The sequence below is a fragment of the Augochlora pura genome, chromosome 10, assembly GCF_028453695.1.
Source record: "Augochlora pura isolate Apur16 chromosome 10, APUR_v2.2.1, whole genome shotgun sequence".
Taxonomy (NCBI): Eukaryota; Metazoa; Arthropoda; class Insecta; order Hymenoptera; family Halictidae; genus Augochlora; species Augochlora pura.
Window position 1 is genome coordinate 33,034,103 of NC_135781.1, and position 19,800 is coordinate 33,053,902.

Here is a 19,800-nt window from a genome sequence, read left to right on the forward strand (position 1 = left end):
GATCCCTAAGCAGGTCTGATCACGTTTATTTAGAATACAATAAATAGTAATAGCTCGACGTTAAAATTATTTCAACTAACAGTGAACGTGCAGTTTATGGGAGCCACCTCTGATTTCAATGACCTTGAAATCTGTTGCCAATATCATGAATTTCATCGATGTAGTATTTAAATTGGATGTTCATCCTAAAAGGGATGTTTTTTACGTTCGTGAAAAACTGTTTTTATTTATGAGATATACCATGCATGTTCATATACAAAAGGATACTCAGGCCCAAACTTTTGTCCATCGGATTCCATGCTAACGCATACACCACCACAGATCCGTAGTGCTCTATATATTGCATATTTATTGCAATTTATTATTCATATATTAGAGAAACTCTAGTACCCCATGGATTGGTACGTAAATAAGGAACAATTTCTTTCGTTTATATTGCCAGGTTATATTTCATTTTCAAGCTTATTTATTAATAATATGGCAACAGAATTAACTCGCGATTTTCGAAGCGGTACGATAAACAAGATTCAAGAAGAATGTTATTTAGAGAAGAATATGCGTTTAAAGCTAATACATTATATTGTATAGAGATGTGCGCGCACGCTTCCAATTTTGTATTTTGAAAACGACTTTATATAAAAAAATAATCAGGATCCTTTGAACTTTACTTTCTAAGATTCGAGCTAGAATTTCTTCGTGTTCTAAAAATTTCTAAGTTTTCCTTGATTTTACAGCTTTTTGCCCGCTCGTAATCGGGTAGACAAAAAAAATCTATACATTTTTTTGTCTGCATACGTAGATCGATTTTACGCGGGAAAGGAAGCCTCGATTAGTTAGAGTATGATAAGTAAACGATACCGTAACTTCTTATTTTATAATTCATACATAGATTTGTGTGTGTGTGCGTGTGTTATGATCAATAATCATTTCATAAAATGGTAGCATCCGTATCGTGGATGAAGAATTGATGTGTCATACCGTTTCGAATCATTACATATTCGCGGCCAGCACTGTGCTTACCGTATTGGTGCAGTTCCTAGAAATCTCTCCATTGTTACATCTAATATCCGATCGAACCATTCCCATTTAAGCTTCAAAGCATTTCCTGTGGCTCTCAATAAATTCAATTAAGATTATTTATAAAAGAACGCGCGCGCCTAATAATGTTTTCTCGCAATAACATTACGTTTTCTGCTTAACTTCTCACTGGAACAATACGTGTTCAAATGAGAACTAGATTTTTAAAAATTACACGAGAAATATAAAAATAGACTCTATTATGTAGAATTAATAATAATAGCAAGTTCAGAGGCCTATCAATTTGAAATTATTTATCGATCATATCTTTTTACCGTCATTTCTTTGTAACTTGATTTGTAATCTGTGCAGTTGTCGATCCGAAAACCATGTACGTCTACATTTTTCAAAATAAATTTATATTTTTAACAAACTTGAAAATACATCTTTTCGTATTCCGGCGTTATTGTTACGCGATTTCAAATGAATAATAGGTGCGCAGTTATTCCGAAAGAAGCGCCTAAAAATACTGACTGTCGGGGAACTGTATAATGTACATACGCGAAAAAGCGATGCGGCTGTCTTTGACATATGTCAGCTGATACATCAACACAGATTCTAATACCTTTTCGAAAAACATTCGACGTTGGACCACACTTCACGATTTATTTTTTCTTTTTGTAGAAGATATCACGCATATTTTACGTTCCCGTACGTTGAATATAACGTGTTTCATATTTTTTTAGGAATGCGTAACGTGAGGTAAGCAAAGATACAAATGCATTACAAAATTTTATTTTATAACCCTAATAGATATTACTGACTACACAGTTCTATTCTTCCCAACAGTTACATCTGCCTTGTTACCAAATAGTGAGAGATCTGCACAGAATTCTGTGAAGTTATTGCAAGAGAGAGATGTGTGTAAATGTAATCTTATGCATTTACAATATAACATATGATATATATATATGTATACATAACTATTTAATACTTCAATTATTTTCAATAGTCTATTGTATGGTTTGAGTATTCCTGGTTCTCTACATGGAACGAATGGACACAGCTTTAAAGTCTAACTTAAGTAATGAAAAGTTCCAACATACATCTGTAGTATCTGTGGAAGATCAGAGGATACGAGCGCAACCCATCTGGTTACATCTTATAACGATATTCTTCACTAAACGAATGTTCCACACCGCGCTGAAATATGGTGTAGCAGGCACCATAACGTTTCGGTACCCAAGATTAGGATATTGGTTGTTGATATTTGCAGACTATTTATAATTGTTATATAATTTGTTTGCAAATTGAACATATATTTACTAAAATATGGTTACATTTTAAGTTATGTTTAATTATAGAACTGATATGATTACATTTTCTTTAGACTGTTGCGATAATTGTTTGATGTGAAGGCAATTGCTTATATAAGAGAAATATATAAGTATGTTATATTTTGTGAGGACAATACATCTTAAATGTGTCCAGCATGTAACTTTTAGGACAATAATGTGCAACACAAGAAACCTTTCGCCTGGAATTTTTCATGATGTATTGTTCCTCCAATCGAAGGAATCAGAGAAAAGATGGCAACCTGCAAAGCTCCAAAGAGCAAATTTTCACAATACGCAAACATTACATTTGTCAGCTATAGGCATAGTGACGGCATGTACTGTTATGCAGTTTGGTTCTGTAATTAGTGGAATTTATGCTAGACATTGGTGGTTAAATTTAACTCCAGAGAGCCAAGAACAATATAGAAACTGGTTCCGGGAAAAAAGCAATATATTTTATGGTAAATAATTTAAATTTGTTACTAATTTAAACGACATGAAAATCATATTTTATATTTATGGTTTCAGGTTCTTTGGGTGCTTTCACTTTATCATTATTTACTTTCTATTTAACACATTTAGAAAAAGATCCGATAGAGAAACAACGACGTTTTATAATCTTTAATAAAGCCGAGCAAGCTGCACTTGGACATGCTATTTTTAGATCAGTATGTAATCAAATACATTATCAATATTTAGTAAAGCTAATCGATTGTGTATAACAAAATATTTATACAGTTAGTTGAGAAGTACAGGAACAGTTTCATTCCAAAAAGCGATCCTATGTATTCGAGGCTTAGAAAAGTAATAATGAATTTAGGAAGATCCAATAAAGAAATCTTTGAACACACGGAATGGACTATCATTGTAGTGAATGATCCAATGCCTAATGCCATGGTTTTCTCGGCATGTACCACCATTTTATTCCTATGAAGAAGTTCAAATTTTATGTTACATAAATGTGATATACTATTTTTAATGTTTTAGGGTGGAAATGTTTTTGTGTTTTCTGGTCTTTTTGATATAATTCAAAACGATGATCAATTAACATTTATTTTGGCACATGAAATGTCACATGTTTTGCTCTTGCACATGGTAAGTTGGTTTTATCAGAAGAAGCTACAATAATAATTTAAATTCTTTTTTAAATTTGAAAAATTCATTGTACTATTTTTCTAGGCAGAAATATTTTCTTACAACGCGCTAGAAGAAATTATATTTACTATACCTACGTTTCTTATTTGGGCAACTTTTTCAAAATGGATAGCATTGATAGCTCATATGGGATCTCGTTTGCTTCATAATATTATTTTTTTCTACCCGCATAAAAGGAAATTAGAAGCTGAAGCTGACAAAGTGGGATATCGACTGTCTGCAAGAGTATGCTTTTTTATTATATTCTACAAATCGTTTTTGTGTATAATTCATTTTATTGCTTTGTACGTTTTTAGAGTTGCATCGATATAAGGGAAGTTTTACTTTTCTGGGAGCTTATGCACAAGTATCAGGACCTTACAGAAACAAATAAATATATGATACCGGCTTTAATGACACATCCTAGTCACAGCAATAGGCAAAGAATGCTAGCTCGTCAAACACCAGAGGCCTTGAAGTTGCGAGATCAAGCTGGGGTACTACTTTTTTTTATTTTTTGAACTTAGATAAATGAAAAATACATTCTATTTTTATCAATTTCAGTGTCCTGAGTTGCCACCACAAGAACCACGGGAGAAACTGCCTCGTTATTTAAAAGATCTGGAAGAACGCTATCGTAACAAGCCAGGAATATCCTTGTATTTCTAGATAGGTCTTCTACTTATACATTAGTCGCAAAAATAAAATTTCAATCTTATGGTTTGTTGTATATTTGTATCGAAAGGATGAAACTGACGAGATAAATCATTCATTAGTCACTACTTAGTCACTACATTCATAGTTATCTACTGTCTTCCTGTTCATGCAGGAAAAATGTCAGTATTATCATTCTGTGCATAGAGGAGTGTTAGCATTTCACACTGTAATCAAAAAATCCAAAATGAAGCAGATTCTCTTTTTATTTATAACATTAGTGTGGGGATACAACGTCGATACAGATTTTCATATTGTTTATTACATAAAAAATGAACTTAAAAGTATTTACTTCGGTTACACAGTCTATTTATACCACGACTCGATCAACGTTAAATCCTGGTAATACCATTGTGTCATCATTTTTATAATATACTTACATAAACTATATATTTAATCCCATATAATAACACAAATATGGAAGGTTGTTAGTCGGTGCACCGAAGGGAAGTTATTCTTCGTTCACCAACCAGAAATTTAAAGGATTATATGAACATGGTGTTATTTATCGCTGTGAATTAAATACTACGGGCTCGTGCCAGTTTATAAAACCACAAAACGTTGAAACTAAAAAGGGATACATACGGCAACTGGATATGAACATGTTCATTGAACAACAAATGGGTTGGTTTGGGAGTGCCATGTCTATAGACAGAGCAAATGGAATATTAACGGTAAGATAATGTTATATGCGCTATAGTGTATTTTCAATGGAAAAAATTGATGCATTTATTTTAGGTATGTGCACCACGAACTGTTGTAAGTATTTTTAAATTCCATAGCGATGTCAATTCGGATACCATGCACGGTATGTGTTACAGTGGAAACGTTACCTCATCTGTACTCCTTATTGACTACAATAATCTTGAATTTCATAGTTAAGTATTCGAAACTATTGCTATCAGAACTATCAATGTGAACATAATAAAGCAAATAACATTTGTATTTTTCCTAATTAGATTTCCAATCAAAAATTTGGTACAACCCAATGTATGGCTTCTCCATCCACTATGCTTCGGTAATGGTAAACATATAAAAGAAAATTTACAGTGAAGGAAATGCGTGATGAATATATAAATAATATTGAATTATTTTTAGCAAAAGGGGGATAAGAAACAGAAAGAGACCCACTATATTGTAGGAAAACCTGCAAGCGATATTTGTGGCAGCGTAGAAATAGTGCAAAAGAATGGTAGATTGTCAATTGAATTATCATCTGATGAAGCTGATGACTTATCTGAATTCGGTGAGCCCCTTATTGTACTCAATGTTCTCATTGCCATATTTAATATGAATTATAATTAAACTAGATACACTGTATATTTCTTGTCTTACTTATACATATGCTTCAGGGTATAGTGTCCAGTCTGGCTACTTCTTTAAAGAGGATCAGCTACTTTATGTTAGTGGAGCTCCTGGCTGGCACTATATAGGACAGGTGAATTCAGAAACACTTTATAGGAGTGAGAAGAATGCTTTTTTAATATGAATCATTTTATCAGGTAGCGATTATTGATGAAACAGCTAATTCGACCATTGTGGCTAAGGTACAAGGTAGCACTATTGGCGAGTATTTTGGAGCATCTTTAGCTGTGGGTGATATAAACAATGATGGTTTAGATGACCTTATTGTCGGAGCACCTTATTGGGGAGAGGATAATGGAAAAGTCTATTGCTACTTTGGTAACTCTCAAGTGAGTTCATAAAGTGTAATGTGAAGTGTATTTTTTACTATAGACTTCCTTTTTTTCACTCTCGTAAAGGGCCAGTTTAAAGAAGTAATATCTGTTCATGGTAAGGTAGAAGGGGGTCATTTTGGATATGCGATAACCAGTGGTGACTTAGATGCTGATGGATTTGATGGTGAGTTTTTGCAGCTGAACATGACATAATGTTTACAGTACTCTTTTCTTGTTTTGTAGATATCATTGTGGGAGCACCTTGGGAGGAATCTGGAGTAATTTACATATACAACGGTGGTTCAAATCTAATGGAAACAAAGCTACAAGCATCACAGCGAATTTCAGCCATAGATCTAACGAAGCATGGTCGCAACTACGAGAGATTTGGGTTTTCAATGTCAAAACCGGTTGATATTGATAGAAACGGGTTAGTATCGCCCATTGCTTAACAATAATATATCATTACAATATATAAATTATTGTTTTGTATTTTCTTAGTTATTTAGATATTCCAGTGGGCGCGTATAAATCAAATCATGCTGCTGTGTTTCGTAGTAAACCAGTCGTTAAAACAGAACTCTTAATTCATGTAGTTCCCGATGTTTTAGAAAGAGATACTAAATACTTTTTAATAGAAATCTGTCCACAGTACAGTGGATATAATATAGAAAGTTTAAGTGGTAAGTATAGTAAGAATATTATTGAATTATAATTCCATATACGCAATTAATTTTTAGGTGTGAAATCCAAGATCTCAATTGCTATAGATGAACAGTATCTACGAACCAATGAAAGATTTCTGGAATTCGAATCCTTCAATTTATCAGTTACGTGCTTCAAAGCGCAAGTCAATCTCTCGGTAATAATTTATTTCTATGTTCTTGTTTTACGTAAATCTAATTCTAATTTCATTTGTAACTTTTTTTACAGAGTAATATAAGAGATTTTATTGAGCCGATTAATGTTTTTGCACGACATGATTTCGAAAATGATACATCTGGTCGCTTTTGCAAATTCTGCCCTGTGGAAAAAAGAAATAATAAATTATATATTGCTCAAACTTTTCTTCCCTTTAATATCGACTGCGGGGCAGATAAAGTTTGTACTTCCAACATATCCGCTACAGCAAAGTTTTATGGTGTTCGGTAGGGATTAAATAATTGATTGGTATGTTCTTTGTTTTATTATATATATTTTTTTTTAGGAACAACAATACGTGGGTGATCGGTTCGACTGATGTAAAATTAGAAGTCAATTTAAAGAATTATGGAGAACCAGCTTATCTCACCATGCTTCAATTCACTATTCCAAAAGGGGTAGTGTTGCGTAGCATTTTACCTTCTTGTCAGGAAGACACATCTAAAACTAATTTATTAATAATATGTGATGTTGGTAATCCTTTATGGAAAGGAGAAGAAAAGAATATTACTTTAGATCTTGATATGAAAAATTTGATTCATGATTCGATGTCTGATCAGAAGTTAAGTTTTAACATAACTACTACAACCCGTAGTAAAAACGAAGGGGTGGAAAATATAACAAAAATACTTAACTTAATAAACGAAGTTTCCTTGTCCTTGAACGGGTTTGTAATTTCATTTTCTTCGGCATTGATTATTGAATAAAACGTACATAGTATCAACCGTTTATTGTTTAGGAAGGCCAATGAGGAAGTGTATTACTTATCCACCGTCGAAATAGCTGCTTCAAACCTCAGTTTCCAGCATACATACCAAGTATATAAGCTTGGTGCAACATCTATAGAAAGCGCTCAACTCGTTATTAAAATACCGACAGCTATTAATGGTTCAGATCCTTTGATTCACATATATAAACCCCAGGTATGATACAGTAAATTCTTTTATAATAAATAAAACTGATTAACAAATATATTTTCAGCTTCATGTGTTAGGAAAATTGTATGAATGTACATCACAAAATAGTTTACTGAACAGTGAATCCATAAATGTGAGAACAGAACATAAATTTAACATGTATACTGTAACTAACGAAATGCAACGAAAAAGCGACCTTCTGTATATGAATTGTTCAACTAGTGATGTGTATTGCACAACTATTGTATGTAATTTAAATGCATTAGAGACATTGCAGGACATTGGAAAGGTGTTAATCAAATTACTCTTAAATGTTGAAAAACTTAAAGGTAGTACTCTTATTGCATGTAAATTTTTGAGAACCTATATATTACATATCTTTTTTTTTCATACACGTTTAGATACTCTGACTACCGATAGAGCTGCTTTAAAATTCGACACCGAAGTCACTGTACATATACTAAAACCAGCTGCGAGGATTTCTATTAACGGAACAAAGTAAGTATGTTTACCGATATATCAAATATACAAACTAAATAATGAAATCTTTACAGATCTACAATGGTACTTACAACAATGTTTTACAATAGTCCAAAAAAGACAGAAATGCAATTGTGGATTGTTATAACTTCTGTGTCAGTGGGTTTACTACTACTAATCATTTTTATTGCAATTTTAAGCACGGTATAACGTTGTTTTTATTTCTCAAATATTATCACAATATATTATAATTATTACTAATACTATTTTCTACAATTGCAGTTAGGTTTCTTTAAGAGGAAATCAACCTCGTCGAACATTACCAAACAATGAAATGAACAGTACAATATCTTCAGTACTTAAAGTATATTTTATCTGTATACTGTGTTATCTTTAAAAATCAGAAAAAACAAAAGAATTACACTTACAATTAAGTCTGACTATCAATGATATTTAAAGAATATATATGAAAACAAATGTTAAAGTCGTATTAAACTGTTTTAATGTTCGTCTAATAAAAGACACATATTTAATAAAATTCTATTTTTTATTTACATTATATGTATATTTAATGTTACCTACGAAAAACTCGAATTCTTGTACACAAATATTTATTTGCCTCAGTTACGTCTCGTGTATTTACAATTTTCAATGCGCTCGAACATTCTTTTTTACCTGACGAAATTAGGCAAAAACTGCAAAAACGTACCTATACATGTACATGGAGTGGACGTGAATAACTATGATCCTTTAAAAGCGATCAAAAATACAATTCATACCTGCCATCGACCATTTTAGCATATCCGGAAATTTCTACTCAAACGATGTTAGAAATACATGAACAAATTAGTAGGAAAGATCTTTTTTTCATGATAGTAACAAGTTTTTGAATTATACGTCAACAATTTACGAGTTCAAGGTTGAGACGAATTGGTACAGAGTGTGAGCATAAACTGTTCTCTCGAACGACTATGTTCATCCCATTTGCGTTCCTCAACATTCGAATAGTCTAAAATAATTACGAGTACCTATTAATGACATATCTTGTGACAAAAATCACGTGATTCCACAGTCCCTGTGTGTTATCGTATATTTTGTATCTGATTTGTTAAGTCTGTTGGCATTATCCAACGTGTGTTTGCAGAAACACAACAAAACGGCAGTCATCGCTTCTGTTTGACCAGCGTACATTGCTGTGTAGGAATTGATTTCTGGATACAAGAGCAGCTCGTGCACAAAGCTCGAGTCAGAATTCATTCTGTTCGATGCTAATAGCTGGTCCATCTATTCGTTTTATAATAGAGGGTCGATCTGTATCCTATTCGCCATAGCGCATCAAGTGCGCCGCGAAAGGTTACAACAGGAAGGGGGATTATCATATGCCTCCAGTACATATTTCATTCTACCTTTATGAAGGTCCTAAATATTCCATTAGGACCGTTCTGTTTTCCCTCTGCTTATTGCATTTTTTTATCACAATGAAACACTGTGACGAAGTCGACAATTTTCCAACTGCAGTTTGTAAACAGTTTCAGTGACTAAGTAAGAACTGCTTTCTTCCTTGATATGACGAGAGTCCATTCCGTTTCCGTGAAGTTCGTTTTTGTATCCCTCTGACGCCGACGAACAATTTATATTCACACACTGTACATAAATGATCTTCAGATACTTTGAGAGTGTAACATACCCAGACAACATGATGGTGAATCAATAACATTAAATTTTTATATATGTATATACAACTTAGTTTTCATTAGAGAGGCAATGCAGCGTATCAGTATATACTTTTTTTTCTAAAACTGGTCCAAAGCTGGTCGACATGTTTCATTACGTTATGTATAAAGAAATAGTTTTAATGTCAACTAATACGGATAACAAAGGAATCACCTTTTATGGTAAAATCTCTTTTAATACAGATTAATATAATAGAAAACCCGAATGAGACAATCGCAACGAGTAAATTCGGCCAACTTCGTTCGAATTCAAACAAAATATACGCTTTTTTAAAGCGTATCTTACATTACATTGCAACCTGTTGAAGTTTAATATGAACTATTTTTCATTGTGCACATAATGATGCTTATTTTATCTAAGATATCACAATCAGAATTTCTGTACATCGAATGAAGGTATAATCATACTGTGATATATCATACTTATTCAATAATATTTAATAGATAATGTGAAATTACTTACGATACGCGGTCTTAATGTATAATTTAAAAGTGGAACAGGTGCATGATCATGTAAAGTGCATTGATTATTTTGAAAAAATAAACATCATTATGTTTGTAGAACGTAACTAAAATAGGCAGCATGTGAACTGTAAGTATCACTTGTGTCACAAGCATCGAAATTGAGATGTTTCGATTCACATACCTTAGAAAATCAGCAATTATTTGAAGGTACACGTGTTATAAAAAAATTATTTATAAATGGCTCAAATAGGTTCCAGTAAGTACCTTCAAATGATCTTTCATTTAACCCGAAAGGTTCAACGTATAAAAAATAAAGTAGCAAGAAAAAAAGAAAAAGGAACAGTGTTGAATCGTACTAATATTATTATAAACCCTTGAAAACATTTTTTAATGTACGAATCACCACTAAATCCCATTCTTATTTGTGTACGAATCATGAGCTGAATGGACGACCATTTTTTTTTTAATATCGTAAACATTATACATACATATTTTCCGAAAAATATCAAACATTCAAATATCTCGTTCGGTTAAAGCAAACAGAAGCTTGTTAACAAACCTTATTATAAAAAAACACTTTCTGCGTGTTTTGTTCCTTAATGCATAACAAACCTTTTTTTGCTTTATTGCGAACAGATATTACTAAAGGTCAACGAAAGTTTTGGGTACCGAAATTCGAGAAGAAGCATAATTTTACAGAAAATGATAGATAAATCAAACAACGCCCAATACCTCCGTGTCCTCATTCAGATCATGATGCAGGAGCACCAAGTACGACGTACAAAGACGCATACATCGACAAAATGACAAGTGTTACTAGAAAACATATTCAAGCCTTACGTCTTTTAATCTTTATTGTTGACTTATTTGTTAAATGCTTCAGGTGGGATTTGTCCTCGCTTGAAGAACTCTTGGAACGCTGAAAGCGCGTTGTTGTAATTCCATTGTACCTCCTCCAGACATTTCAGACTCCATTCTAAGTTCATATTAGTCTGTTGACTGAGCGTTGCAGTCATTTGTTGTTTCATATCTTCGGATAATTGTGCTGGCACTGGCTTCGCGGCGGTGCTACTTGATGATGCTGCTTGTTGAGTTTGGCTTGTTATCTGGTTGTTTATGTGTTTCGTCTGAGCAGCCGTTAGAGTATTGATGTGCAATTGTTCATTTCGAATACAATACCCAGTTCCTTCGGGTACTATCATAAACGTTCTATTGAAATGACGAAGAAGCTGATCTTTCTTGTCTAGCTCTTTAAAGATACCTGTGACTGTGATCAACATCATCACTTCCTATAATTACAATAATATAGTTAATCACAAGCCACAGTAATATAGTTATCATAATAACAAATAATAAAGAGAAATTCTTACTGTCACTAGGGTGATGTCCATCGTAAATGTGTTTATATAGTGAAGAGTTTGTGGCATTTCAGATATAAACGAAACCACGGATAATCTTCCTTGTTTTAATAATTTATGCCTCTTATTTGTATCATTTACTCTGTACAAGTTTCTATTTTCCAGAAGATATCTGGACGAATGAAATTGTTAGTAACATAAAATGTTTTTAAATAAAGAAGAGATCATCCATTTTACTTACTTATTGCTACTCTGGGAATAAGTCACGGTCAGACTAAAGCACGCGTGCTCGTCATATGCGTCTAACAATGGTTGACGGTTCTCACTATCGAATATAAGAAAATATTGTTGTAAAAATTGGCTAGCAATTTCTTGGGCTTTTGCATTCGCAACAAACATTCTTCGAGATGGTGGCAATTTATTTCCGTCGTCAGCTACGTCGAACATGATTGGCTTTGGGAGTTCCATACCATCCTGTTAAAATATTAGGAATTATGATATATATATATATATATATATAATATAGAGCGCATTAGTCGTAGCTACAGTAAAATAATTATTTACCAGACGTAGAAGTTTGGGAAACCGTCTCCGCACGTCGCTAATGTCGGGAAAGAAAAGCCAGAAGCCCGGAAGCTCCAAGTTAGTCGGAATAACAGAAATATTTGCCTTAGTATTGAAGGATACAATGTAGTGGAAAATACACAGACCATTTAGAACATTCCAGGGACAATTGTTCTCTACTAATTAATCCTGCTACTAAATTTTAGGAACATTAGACGATAATGTAAAACTAAATCGGTTCAAATGCACCAGGCAGTTTTGTTAAGCTGCCCAGATCTTTGTTGAAAATATTTCAACATTCTATCGGAACGCAGTAAACATTTCTGGTGTGTTAGCAGCTTCAGGAAACTATCCACCTGGAGAATTCTTTTATCAAGAGAAGAGAGATTGTATTAAAACTATACATTACCTAATGTATTCGCTTTGTCGAGTTTTATACTTGTTGCAAAGGGGATTTCCAGTTAGCTTCAATTCCTCCAGTTTCAATTCTTTGATATGATCTAATTGCCTAATGTCTTTTACCTGAAAGCATTAAGTATGAAATACTTCATACACCTTTAGATAACAGCACAAAGGAAGAAACGAGATCTTCAATAATTACTGACCCAATTGTCTCCAACATATAGTATCTTCAATTTTGTGAACTTTTTACTCAAAATATGTAATTTATCCAAAGCATGCAAGCGGGTTGCGTCTAAATTCAGCGCTTCCAGATTTGGTATGTGTTCTGCTGCAATGTCTAGCACAGTTTTTAGTAGTATAGTCCGAGATAAAGAGCAGAAATAATTATCAATGAGATCTGTAACAAAAGTCATGTTTGATTAATACTTTGAATGCGCTAAGAAATGTTTTGAATTGGTAACTGCACCAACCTGGGTCTCTATGGAACTTGGACAAATCTAGTGCATTTGTTTCAGTTACAAAACGCTTAGACATGACTTGTTTCAATTTATCTTTCAGTTTAGTATCAATTTCACAATATGGAAGCAACAGATGGAAAACCTTCACTTGCAGCTTAAACCCATCTGTAGTGGTGATCTTCTGATGACAATTACTTAGTGCCATTGCTTCTTTTTCATCATCCACATAAAAACATGCTTCATTTGCAAGAACCTTGTACTATCAATAAATGTAAGCACATGGGTAAAGATTACGTATATTATTTACATAATTCCACTGTACAATAAAAATTATTTACCATTATTGGAACAAATGTTTCTGGGGCCATATAGCTGAGAAGAGTATTTATTACATATTCTTTTTCATATTTATGACCATAAGGAATCTACAATTTAAAAAAGGAACTATTGTATTATACATTTACATAAGCTAATCACTAATGTTTCCAATTTCACTTACAATAATCTGATAACAAGGATCGCCAGGAAGATTAATCCTGAATCTGTTATTAATTATTTTTCCACCTCTAAACCTTCTAATAGGTAAAGGACTGAGTCTTCCACGCCGAGAGTTAAAATCTCTTCCGCTTACAATAATTTGTCTGGCGTTGTTATTAGAACTTGTTGCCATTTGAACATCATCGTCTAAGCACGTTAATGCTAACTCCCTACGTAATTCACTGGCATTCGGTCTTGACTGCGTCTTAAAGGACACTCTGGGTCTGCTTCCAAGATGGAAATGGAAGGCTCCATTATTTCTTGGTACACGATCATCGTGTCCTGCATAAAATGTAAGTTATTATTAAATGCAAAAAATAATTATAATTTCTTCGAATACTGTTATTTAGAAACCGTGCTATAAAAAGAATTAACGCCAAGCAAAGTAAATTAACGTTAAATAGGACAAGTATTTGCGACACAATGACAGTGATGTTAAGATGCATCAATAGAAGAATTTACCGAAATAGTGTTTGTCGTCTGAATTTCCAGATCTTCCATTGCGGCCGCCCCATGAATTTTTATGGAATCTTGACATCTTTAAGCTGTGCCCGATACGATCAAAGACGAAACATTAAGATCATACAGTTTTTTAAAGGTTAGACAATAACAAAAGCTTTTCACGCACTTCGTCGCCTTTTGATCGTCAGAGATTAAATTAACGTCGAAGTTAATTTATTAATTAGGTACTGGGTAGAACCTTCCCGAACTACGCGACCACACGTTCTACAGTAAAACCAGTTGAAGTTAATAAAACCTTCGTTTTGACAAAACGCGATCACCACCTTCCGGTGTGTAAATCGAGACAAGATGGCGGACTTATGTAAAGAAGACGCTGAGCTTTGTTAGATCCACCTATAATCATAAAAAGCGCGCTTGAAAGTGTACGTTGAATGCAAAAAACACCACAGGCTGTTTTTTTCGTATAATATAAATCAATGAAACCTATCCGAGTGTTAAAAATTATTTCATTTTACATACATGTACATACATTCGTAGTATGAACAATAATAAGTTTTCAATTTAAGCTACAGGAATCAGAAGCCACAGCGTGGAAGACAATCTATGTGTAGTACATCCCCCTGCAGAAATCCCGAAAGGGGGCACTACGGGATGGTGTTTTGAGCTTAAGGGCTGAAGCCCGAGGAGGGGTTTAGTGGGTATATATGTATACCCGAAATTGCGCTTCTATCTATGGAGTACTACACTACCGGTCGAACTTCATCAAAGGTCGGTGTATGTACACCCTTGTCCGATGTGCGTAATGCATTCTCCTCCCCATGAAAAAAAAAAGAAAAGAAATCTATGTGTAGTACATGTTCTTAGACTATAATGCACAAATTAGATATAGTATAGTGATACCTCACCATGTTGCGCCTTTTTATCCCCACCATTTTAATGCACATCCAGCTTCGCGCAATTGGTTTAACTGAGACGATGATCGAGAGAGACAGAACAAAAGCAGCGGGCTATATGCGCGAGTGTCTACACGGATTGTGTATCCTGCTCAACTTGTCGACATATTGTCTACAAGCACATACATTCGAAAATTCGCTGGTAAATGAGATTGATGATTCTACGAAGCGAAAAGTACAAGTCGAATATCGCGCCGCGTGTTTCAGATGGAGTACCAGGCGTACGAAGGCGCGGAAAGAGTGAGGCCGCAAGCACGGTAAAGGAAGATAAGCTACATTGACCGTCGGTATGACTGGTTTCTCTTGTGTTATACTGATGTCATGCTCTCTTACTCACTCGCCACTTCCTTTCATTGTCTAAAACCGCGAGGGCAGCACTGCTTAGCTGTGGAGCGTCAACTAATCAGAGAAAGGCAGTTTCTGTACTATATTTCAGCTTCCCGAGTTCTTTACCCCTGGCAATGCACAATATGGTGAGGTACTATACTGTACACGCATGATTTTCCTCATCCAATCCACAAGTCTTAGCATTTAATCGTCAGCCAATCAGAGTAAAGCGATTTCTGTCCCCGTCTTCAACTATTTAACAAGCTGCAGTTCAGAATTGTGAAACTAACTACAATACTGTATGTTTGGCAGTATTAAACTATTCATGAACATCTCCACGAATTTCTTGATTTTTTCATTAATTTTTTAATACATTTATCTTCCTATATGCTCAAAGAGAATCTTGAATTTTCCAAACTGTTTTCACAGCCTTCTATTACATATATGTAGTGACATATGTGCATATATGATTTATATAAAGTATATACGTATCTATGTACTACGCATACGCGTATGTTATATAAAATATAAATACAAATGTATATATACAACATATGCACTATATAAAGTTAGTTTTCAAAACACGTCGAAGTTTCTCCTTTCGCTTCTGATGCACTACATATGTACAATGTATGTACATAATGTACAAACGCATAACACTGACTATATTGCATACATCTTGTGACGTACTTGTGGTGTGGTGAGGTGACACATGGGAAAGAACCAGTTAGGGAAAATGGCCGACGATGCGTTCGGTCATGTTTTGACAATTTTACTTCTTTGATTACATCAGTTCCAAAGTCAGTGCATTATATTTCGAAGTATGATTTCGATCGTATCGTGAAATAAATATTCTGATCAAGACGGATGCATTGATCAACACACGTGTCTCGATCGATCGTGGAAAGCCTATCAAAACTTGTCTGAACATGTTTTGGGTAGCTGCCATCAGGGAATACTCATTATAAACGCCAGAAAAATTTGATAGTAACATTTACGAAGGCATTATACCGTGAAATTTTTCTACCATTGGTAATTATATCTCTGTTTTCTTATTTCCGACTGAGAAAGATGCAATTTGGTTTCTAATAAATTAATAAGTTCAACTTTTTGTTGCGTAAATTTTGTCCTGTCGTTCTACAATTTCCAACGCGTGACATTTATAAATTTACCGTTGAATTTCATCCGCGTGTACGAATGCGTTGGTTATATTAAGAAAAAGATGTTTTATGTACATTGCAATTGTAATAACATCGGATTTCACAGTGATTTTCAAAATATTTTACTTTGTTTTAGATAATCAAACACATTATTATTGATTGACAACTTATGTGATATAATGTAATCGTACTATATAACATGAAAGTATTTATACTATTTCTATAAAAAAAAGAAATAAGAATGATATACTTTTGAGGCAATAAGATGCCTGTTGGTCCATTTAATAATGGGACAGCATTTCGCTAGTCTCAGAGAATTTTTTAGAATGGATGGTGAACGCCAGTCTTCCGAAGTGTGTACTAGCATTATTCAGCGTGTACTAGAAATGACAAATCAAGATAGCACAGAGAATTTACACGAGAATGAAAATAATGGAAATGTACCTGCGTTAAACTCGAATTTGTTTCCACGTGGAGAATGCAAACTGGATGGGAATCTGGACAATGATCGATTAAATTTAGAACTAGATAATCATAATTCTAAATTCGAGACTTTGTATAATCAGCCAGTTGACTCTCAGGATTCAAAGCAAGTTTGTAGCAATGGAAATGTCGCTAGCGAAATATTGAGTTACAAGCAACAGGAAGCATGTTGCAGTAGTTCAGATGGTAGTAATAATAGCAGTAGTTCAGAAGATAGTCCTGTAAATCCACCTCTGAGGAGATCGTCTAAAACTTTGTCGTTTGGTAAACGAAAAAGTAAGGAAGCACTTTTTCCTCATATTGTTTTCTTATTGTTAAATGATATGATTTCTATTGTTATGTATTTTTCAATGCGACCAGGTAAACAGCGTAATAAGGATCAAAACCCGACATGTACTCACGTTTTATCTTCCAAGAAAAAACGGAGTAATTGGGTATTAAAATTTAATTGCGCCAAAAGCAAAGCATCTAAAAGCACTGACATTATTCCTGGTCACGGAAATAATAACTCAGATTGCGTATGTACCAGTTACAGAAGAACTGAAGAAAATTCTGTCGGAGCTAATGTTGTACTTAACAGTCGTTCAGCTCCGCAAAGCCCAGTATTAGGACCGCTTCCACCAAGTCCGGTAATTGATCTTTCAAGAATCTATCCAGAGGAGTACCCCATGGAAGTATGTGCTATGTTCTATATAGTGACGCAACGATCTACAATTTTGTTGTAGATGTTTCTTTAGATTGTTTCTTTGATGTAATTTATTGTAGGATTGCGACAAAAGGGCTCGTTTGCAACGTGCCCGAGAAATGGAGGAAGGCGTAGAACCACCTCCTGGATACAAGCCTAATTATCCATCCGGGATACAAGTACACCCGAATGGAATAACTGTGGACAGTTTAGCAGCCCTATTTCAAGCCCACGCTGGCATACAAGCCGCAGCTCTTACAGCATTGTCTCAAATAGATTTTACGTTAATTCCGCACATCGAAAGGCCAGCGCACACGCAGGTAAATGAACCAAGTTTTATGTAACAATCGCGGAATAAGCAAAAACTCATGTTGATTTATGATTTCGTATTTATAGGTTGATTATGTTCATTGTCTTGTACCAGACCTCAGATCCATCACAGCTTGCTCCTTTTATTGGGGCAAGATGGATAGATACGAGGCAGAACGATTATTGGAAGGCAAACAGGACGGTACGTTCCTATTAAGGGACTCTGCACAAGAGGAGTTTTTATTTTCTGTGAGTTTTCGAAGGTATGGACGTTCTCTGCATGCGCGAATTGAACAGTGGAATCATAAGTTTAGCTTCGATTCACATGATCCTGGAGTGTATGCCTCGGAAACGGTACGTCGTCGATCTTTGCTTTTAAATATGAAGAAACTCGGTAACGGATATTTCAAACATTATCATTTTCTTGTTGTCGGTGCTTTTTTTTTCTAGGTGTGCGGCTTGATCGAACATTATAAGGACCCATCGTGTTGCATGTTCTTTGAGCCAATGCTGACGATACCATTGCATCGAAATTTTGCCTTTCCGTTACAACACCTCTGCCGAGCAGTGATAACCACGCGGACTACGTACGACGGTATAAATAAGCTGCAGTTGCCAAAGACACTTAAATGTTATCTCAAGGAGTACCATTACAAACAAAGAGTACGCGTTAGGCGATTGGATACCGAAAACGATTTGCGGTCACACGGAACGTCCATATCATACTTACCTGTAATATGAGTCTCCGTATTCATATTCGATAGAGCTATCATATGTTACCTTATTAATTTTTCATTCGAATGTACCAACTTACCACCACAGTCAGCATCAGCATATGTACAGTACTGGGACCAAAGATCATTGCACAGATACGGATTTTCGATACTTTGAAAACAAGAAGATATTTATTAATTTTACGCGAATATTGTGAAATTTGAGAAACAATTGTTTTTTCTAATATTGTCTGTTCCTTATTTGTTATCATTCTGCGTTCTAAAGTAAGACGATAGTTTCTCTTGATATTTACAAGCTTGCGAGATTGCGTTTACATTCCTATTGAAAATATCGATATCTTCGAATTGAGATCTCTGATTTGAAAGTTGCAGAAAGGAACAGTTTGGATCCACTATTGTCGTATGCACAGTATTATAGCGTCGAGGATTAGAAATTCTTTTCAAATTTCCTCATAACAAAACAAATTGCAATATTAGTAACTAAACCATACATACTCTACATTAAAAAGAATAGTAGATTAATTTAAACGATAGGTTATTGTTTTAACTGCATCAACGTTTGCATTACAATTATGTATATATTTTGAAAAGAAGGACATGTATATACAGTACAATGGTTGCTTGAGATACACAACATGCTAGAAGTTTTATATGCTTTAGCAATACAGTTTTATCTTGTTTCTCGAAATTCATTTCTAATTTAACTAAATCGATGATTCACGCATAACTCAGTTTATGTTTTAATTGTGTTTCTTAGGAAATTGTAAGCTCAACATCAGAAAGCAGTGTTGTCTAGTATAGTCATTGAATTTTTCGATTGAACAAAAAAAAAAAAAATAAAATTTGTGATTCGTATAGCACCTGTTGTGCCTACTTACATGCGAAATATCATTATTAAAAAACTGTGTTCGTGTTCACCATTATTAAATATAATGAACATTACAAAACTGTCTATGTATGATTTTCTTTAA

General features: G+C 34.2%; 3 protein-coding genes across 3 annotated transcripts; 2 read left to right on the forward strand and 1 right to left on the reverse strand.

Moving 5' to 3' along the window:
• The first annotated feature begins 171 nt into the window (after positions 1-171).
• On the forward strand, positions 172-8,753 carry LOC144476431 (integrin alpha-4). The gene is made up of 27 exons (XM_078193363.1): positions 172-1,779; positions 1,867-1,937; positions 2,030-2,255; positions 2,408-2,815; positions 2,883-3,022; positions 3,093-3,260; positions 3,342-3,449; positions 3,534-3,734; positions 3,806-3,985; positions 4,053-4,132; positions 4,627-4,876; positions 4,941-5,079; positions 5,162-5,226; positions 5,301-5,448; positions 5,555-5,640; positions 5,705-5,896; positions 5,966-6,065; positions 6,125-6,311; positions 6,383-6,564; positions 6,622-6,743; positions 6,815-7,029; positions 7,089-7,469; positions 7,542-7,725; positions 7,784-8,048; positions 8,121-8,217; positions 8,274-8,403; positions 8,482-8,753. The coding sequence occupies exons 4-27, from the start codon at positions 2,467-2,469 to the stop codon at positions 8,530-8,532; spliced, it is 4,020 nt and encodes a 1,339-aa protein (XP_078049489.1). The 5' UTR covers positions 172-1,779; positions 1,867-1,937; positions 2,030-2,255; positions 2,408-2,466; the 3' UTR covers positions 8,533-8,753.
• Positions 8,714-15,101, reverse strand: LOC144476425 (nuclear RNA export factor 1). The gene is made up of 10 exons (XM_078193347.1): positions 14,179-15,101; positions 13,679-13,998; positions 13,518-13,604; positions 13,192-13,438; positions 12,925-13,118; positions 12,729-12,841; positions 12,320-12,356; positions 11,997-12,229; positions 11,768-11,927; positions 8,714-11,686 (listed from the first exon to the last, which is right to left on the reverse strand). Exons 1-10 carry the CDS (start codon positions 14,252-14,254, stop codon positions 11,261-11,263), a joined length of 1,893 nt encoding a protein of 630 aa, XP_078049473.1. The 5' UTR covers positions 14,255-15,101; the 3' UTR covers positions 8,714-11,260.
• Positions 15,102-16,144: 1,043 nt separating this feature from the next.
• Positions 16,145-19,781, forward strand: Socs36e (Suppressor of cytokine signaling at 36E). Its single transcript, XM_078193349.1, has 6 exons — positions 16,145-16,490; positions 16,755-17,377; positions 17,462-17,775; positions 17,867-18,106; positions 18,183-18,449; positions 18,546-19,781. The coding sequence occupies exons 2-6, from the start codon at positions 16,906-16,908 to the stop codon at positions 18,834-18,836; spliced, it is 1,584 nt and encodes a 527-aa protein (XP_078049475.1). The 5' UTR covers positions 16,145-16,490; positions 16,755-16,905; the 3' UTR covers positions 18,837-19,781.
• Positions 19,782-19,800: the final 19 nt, after the last annotated feature.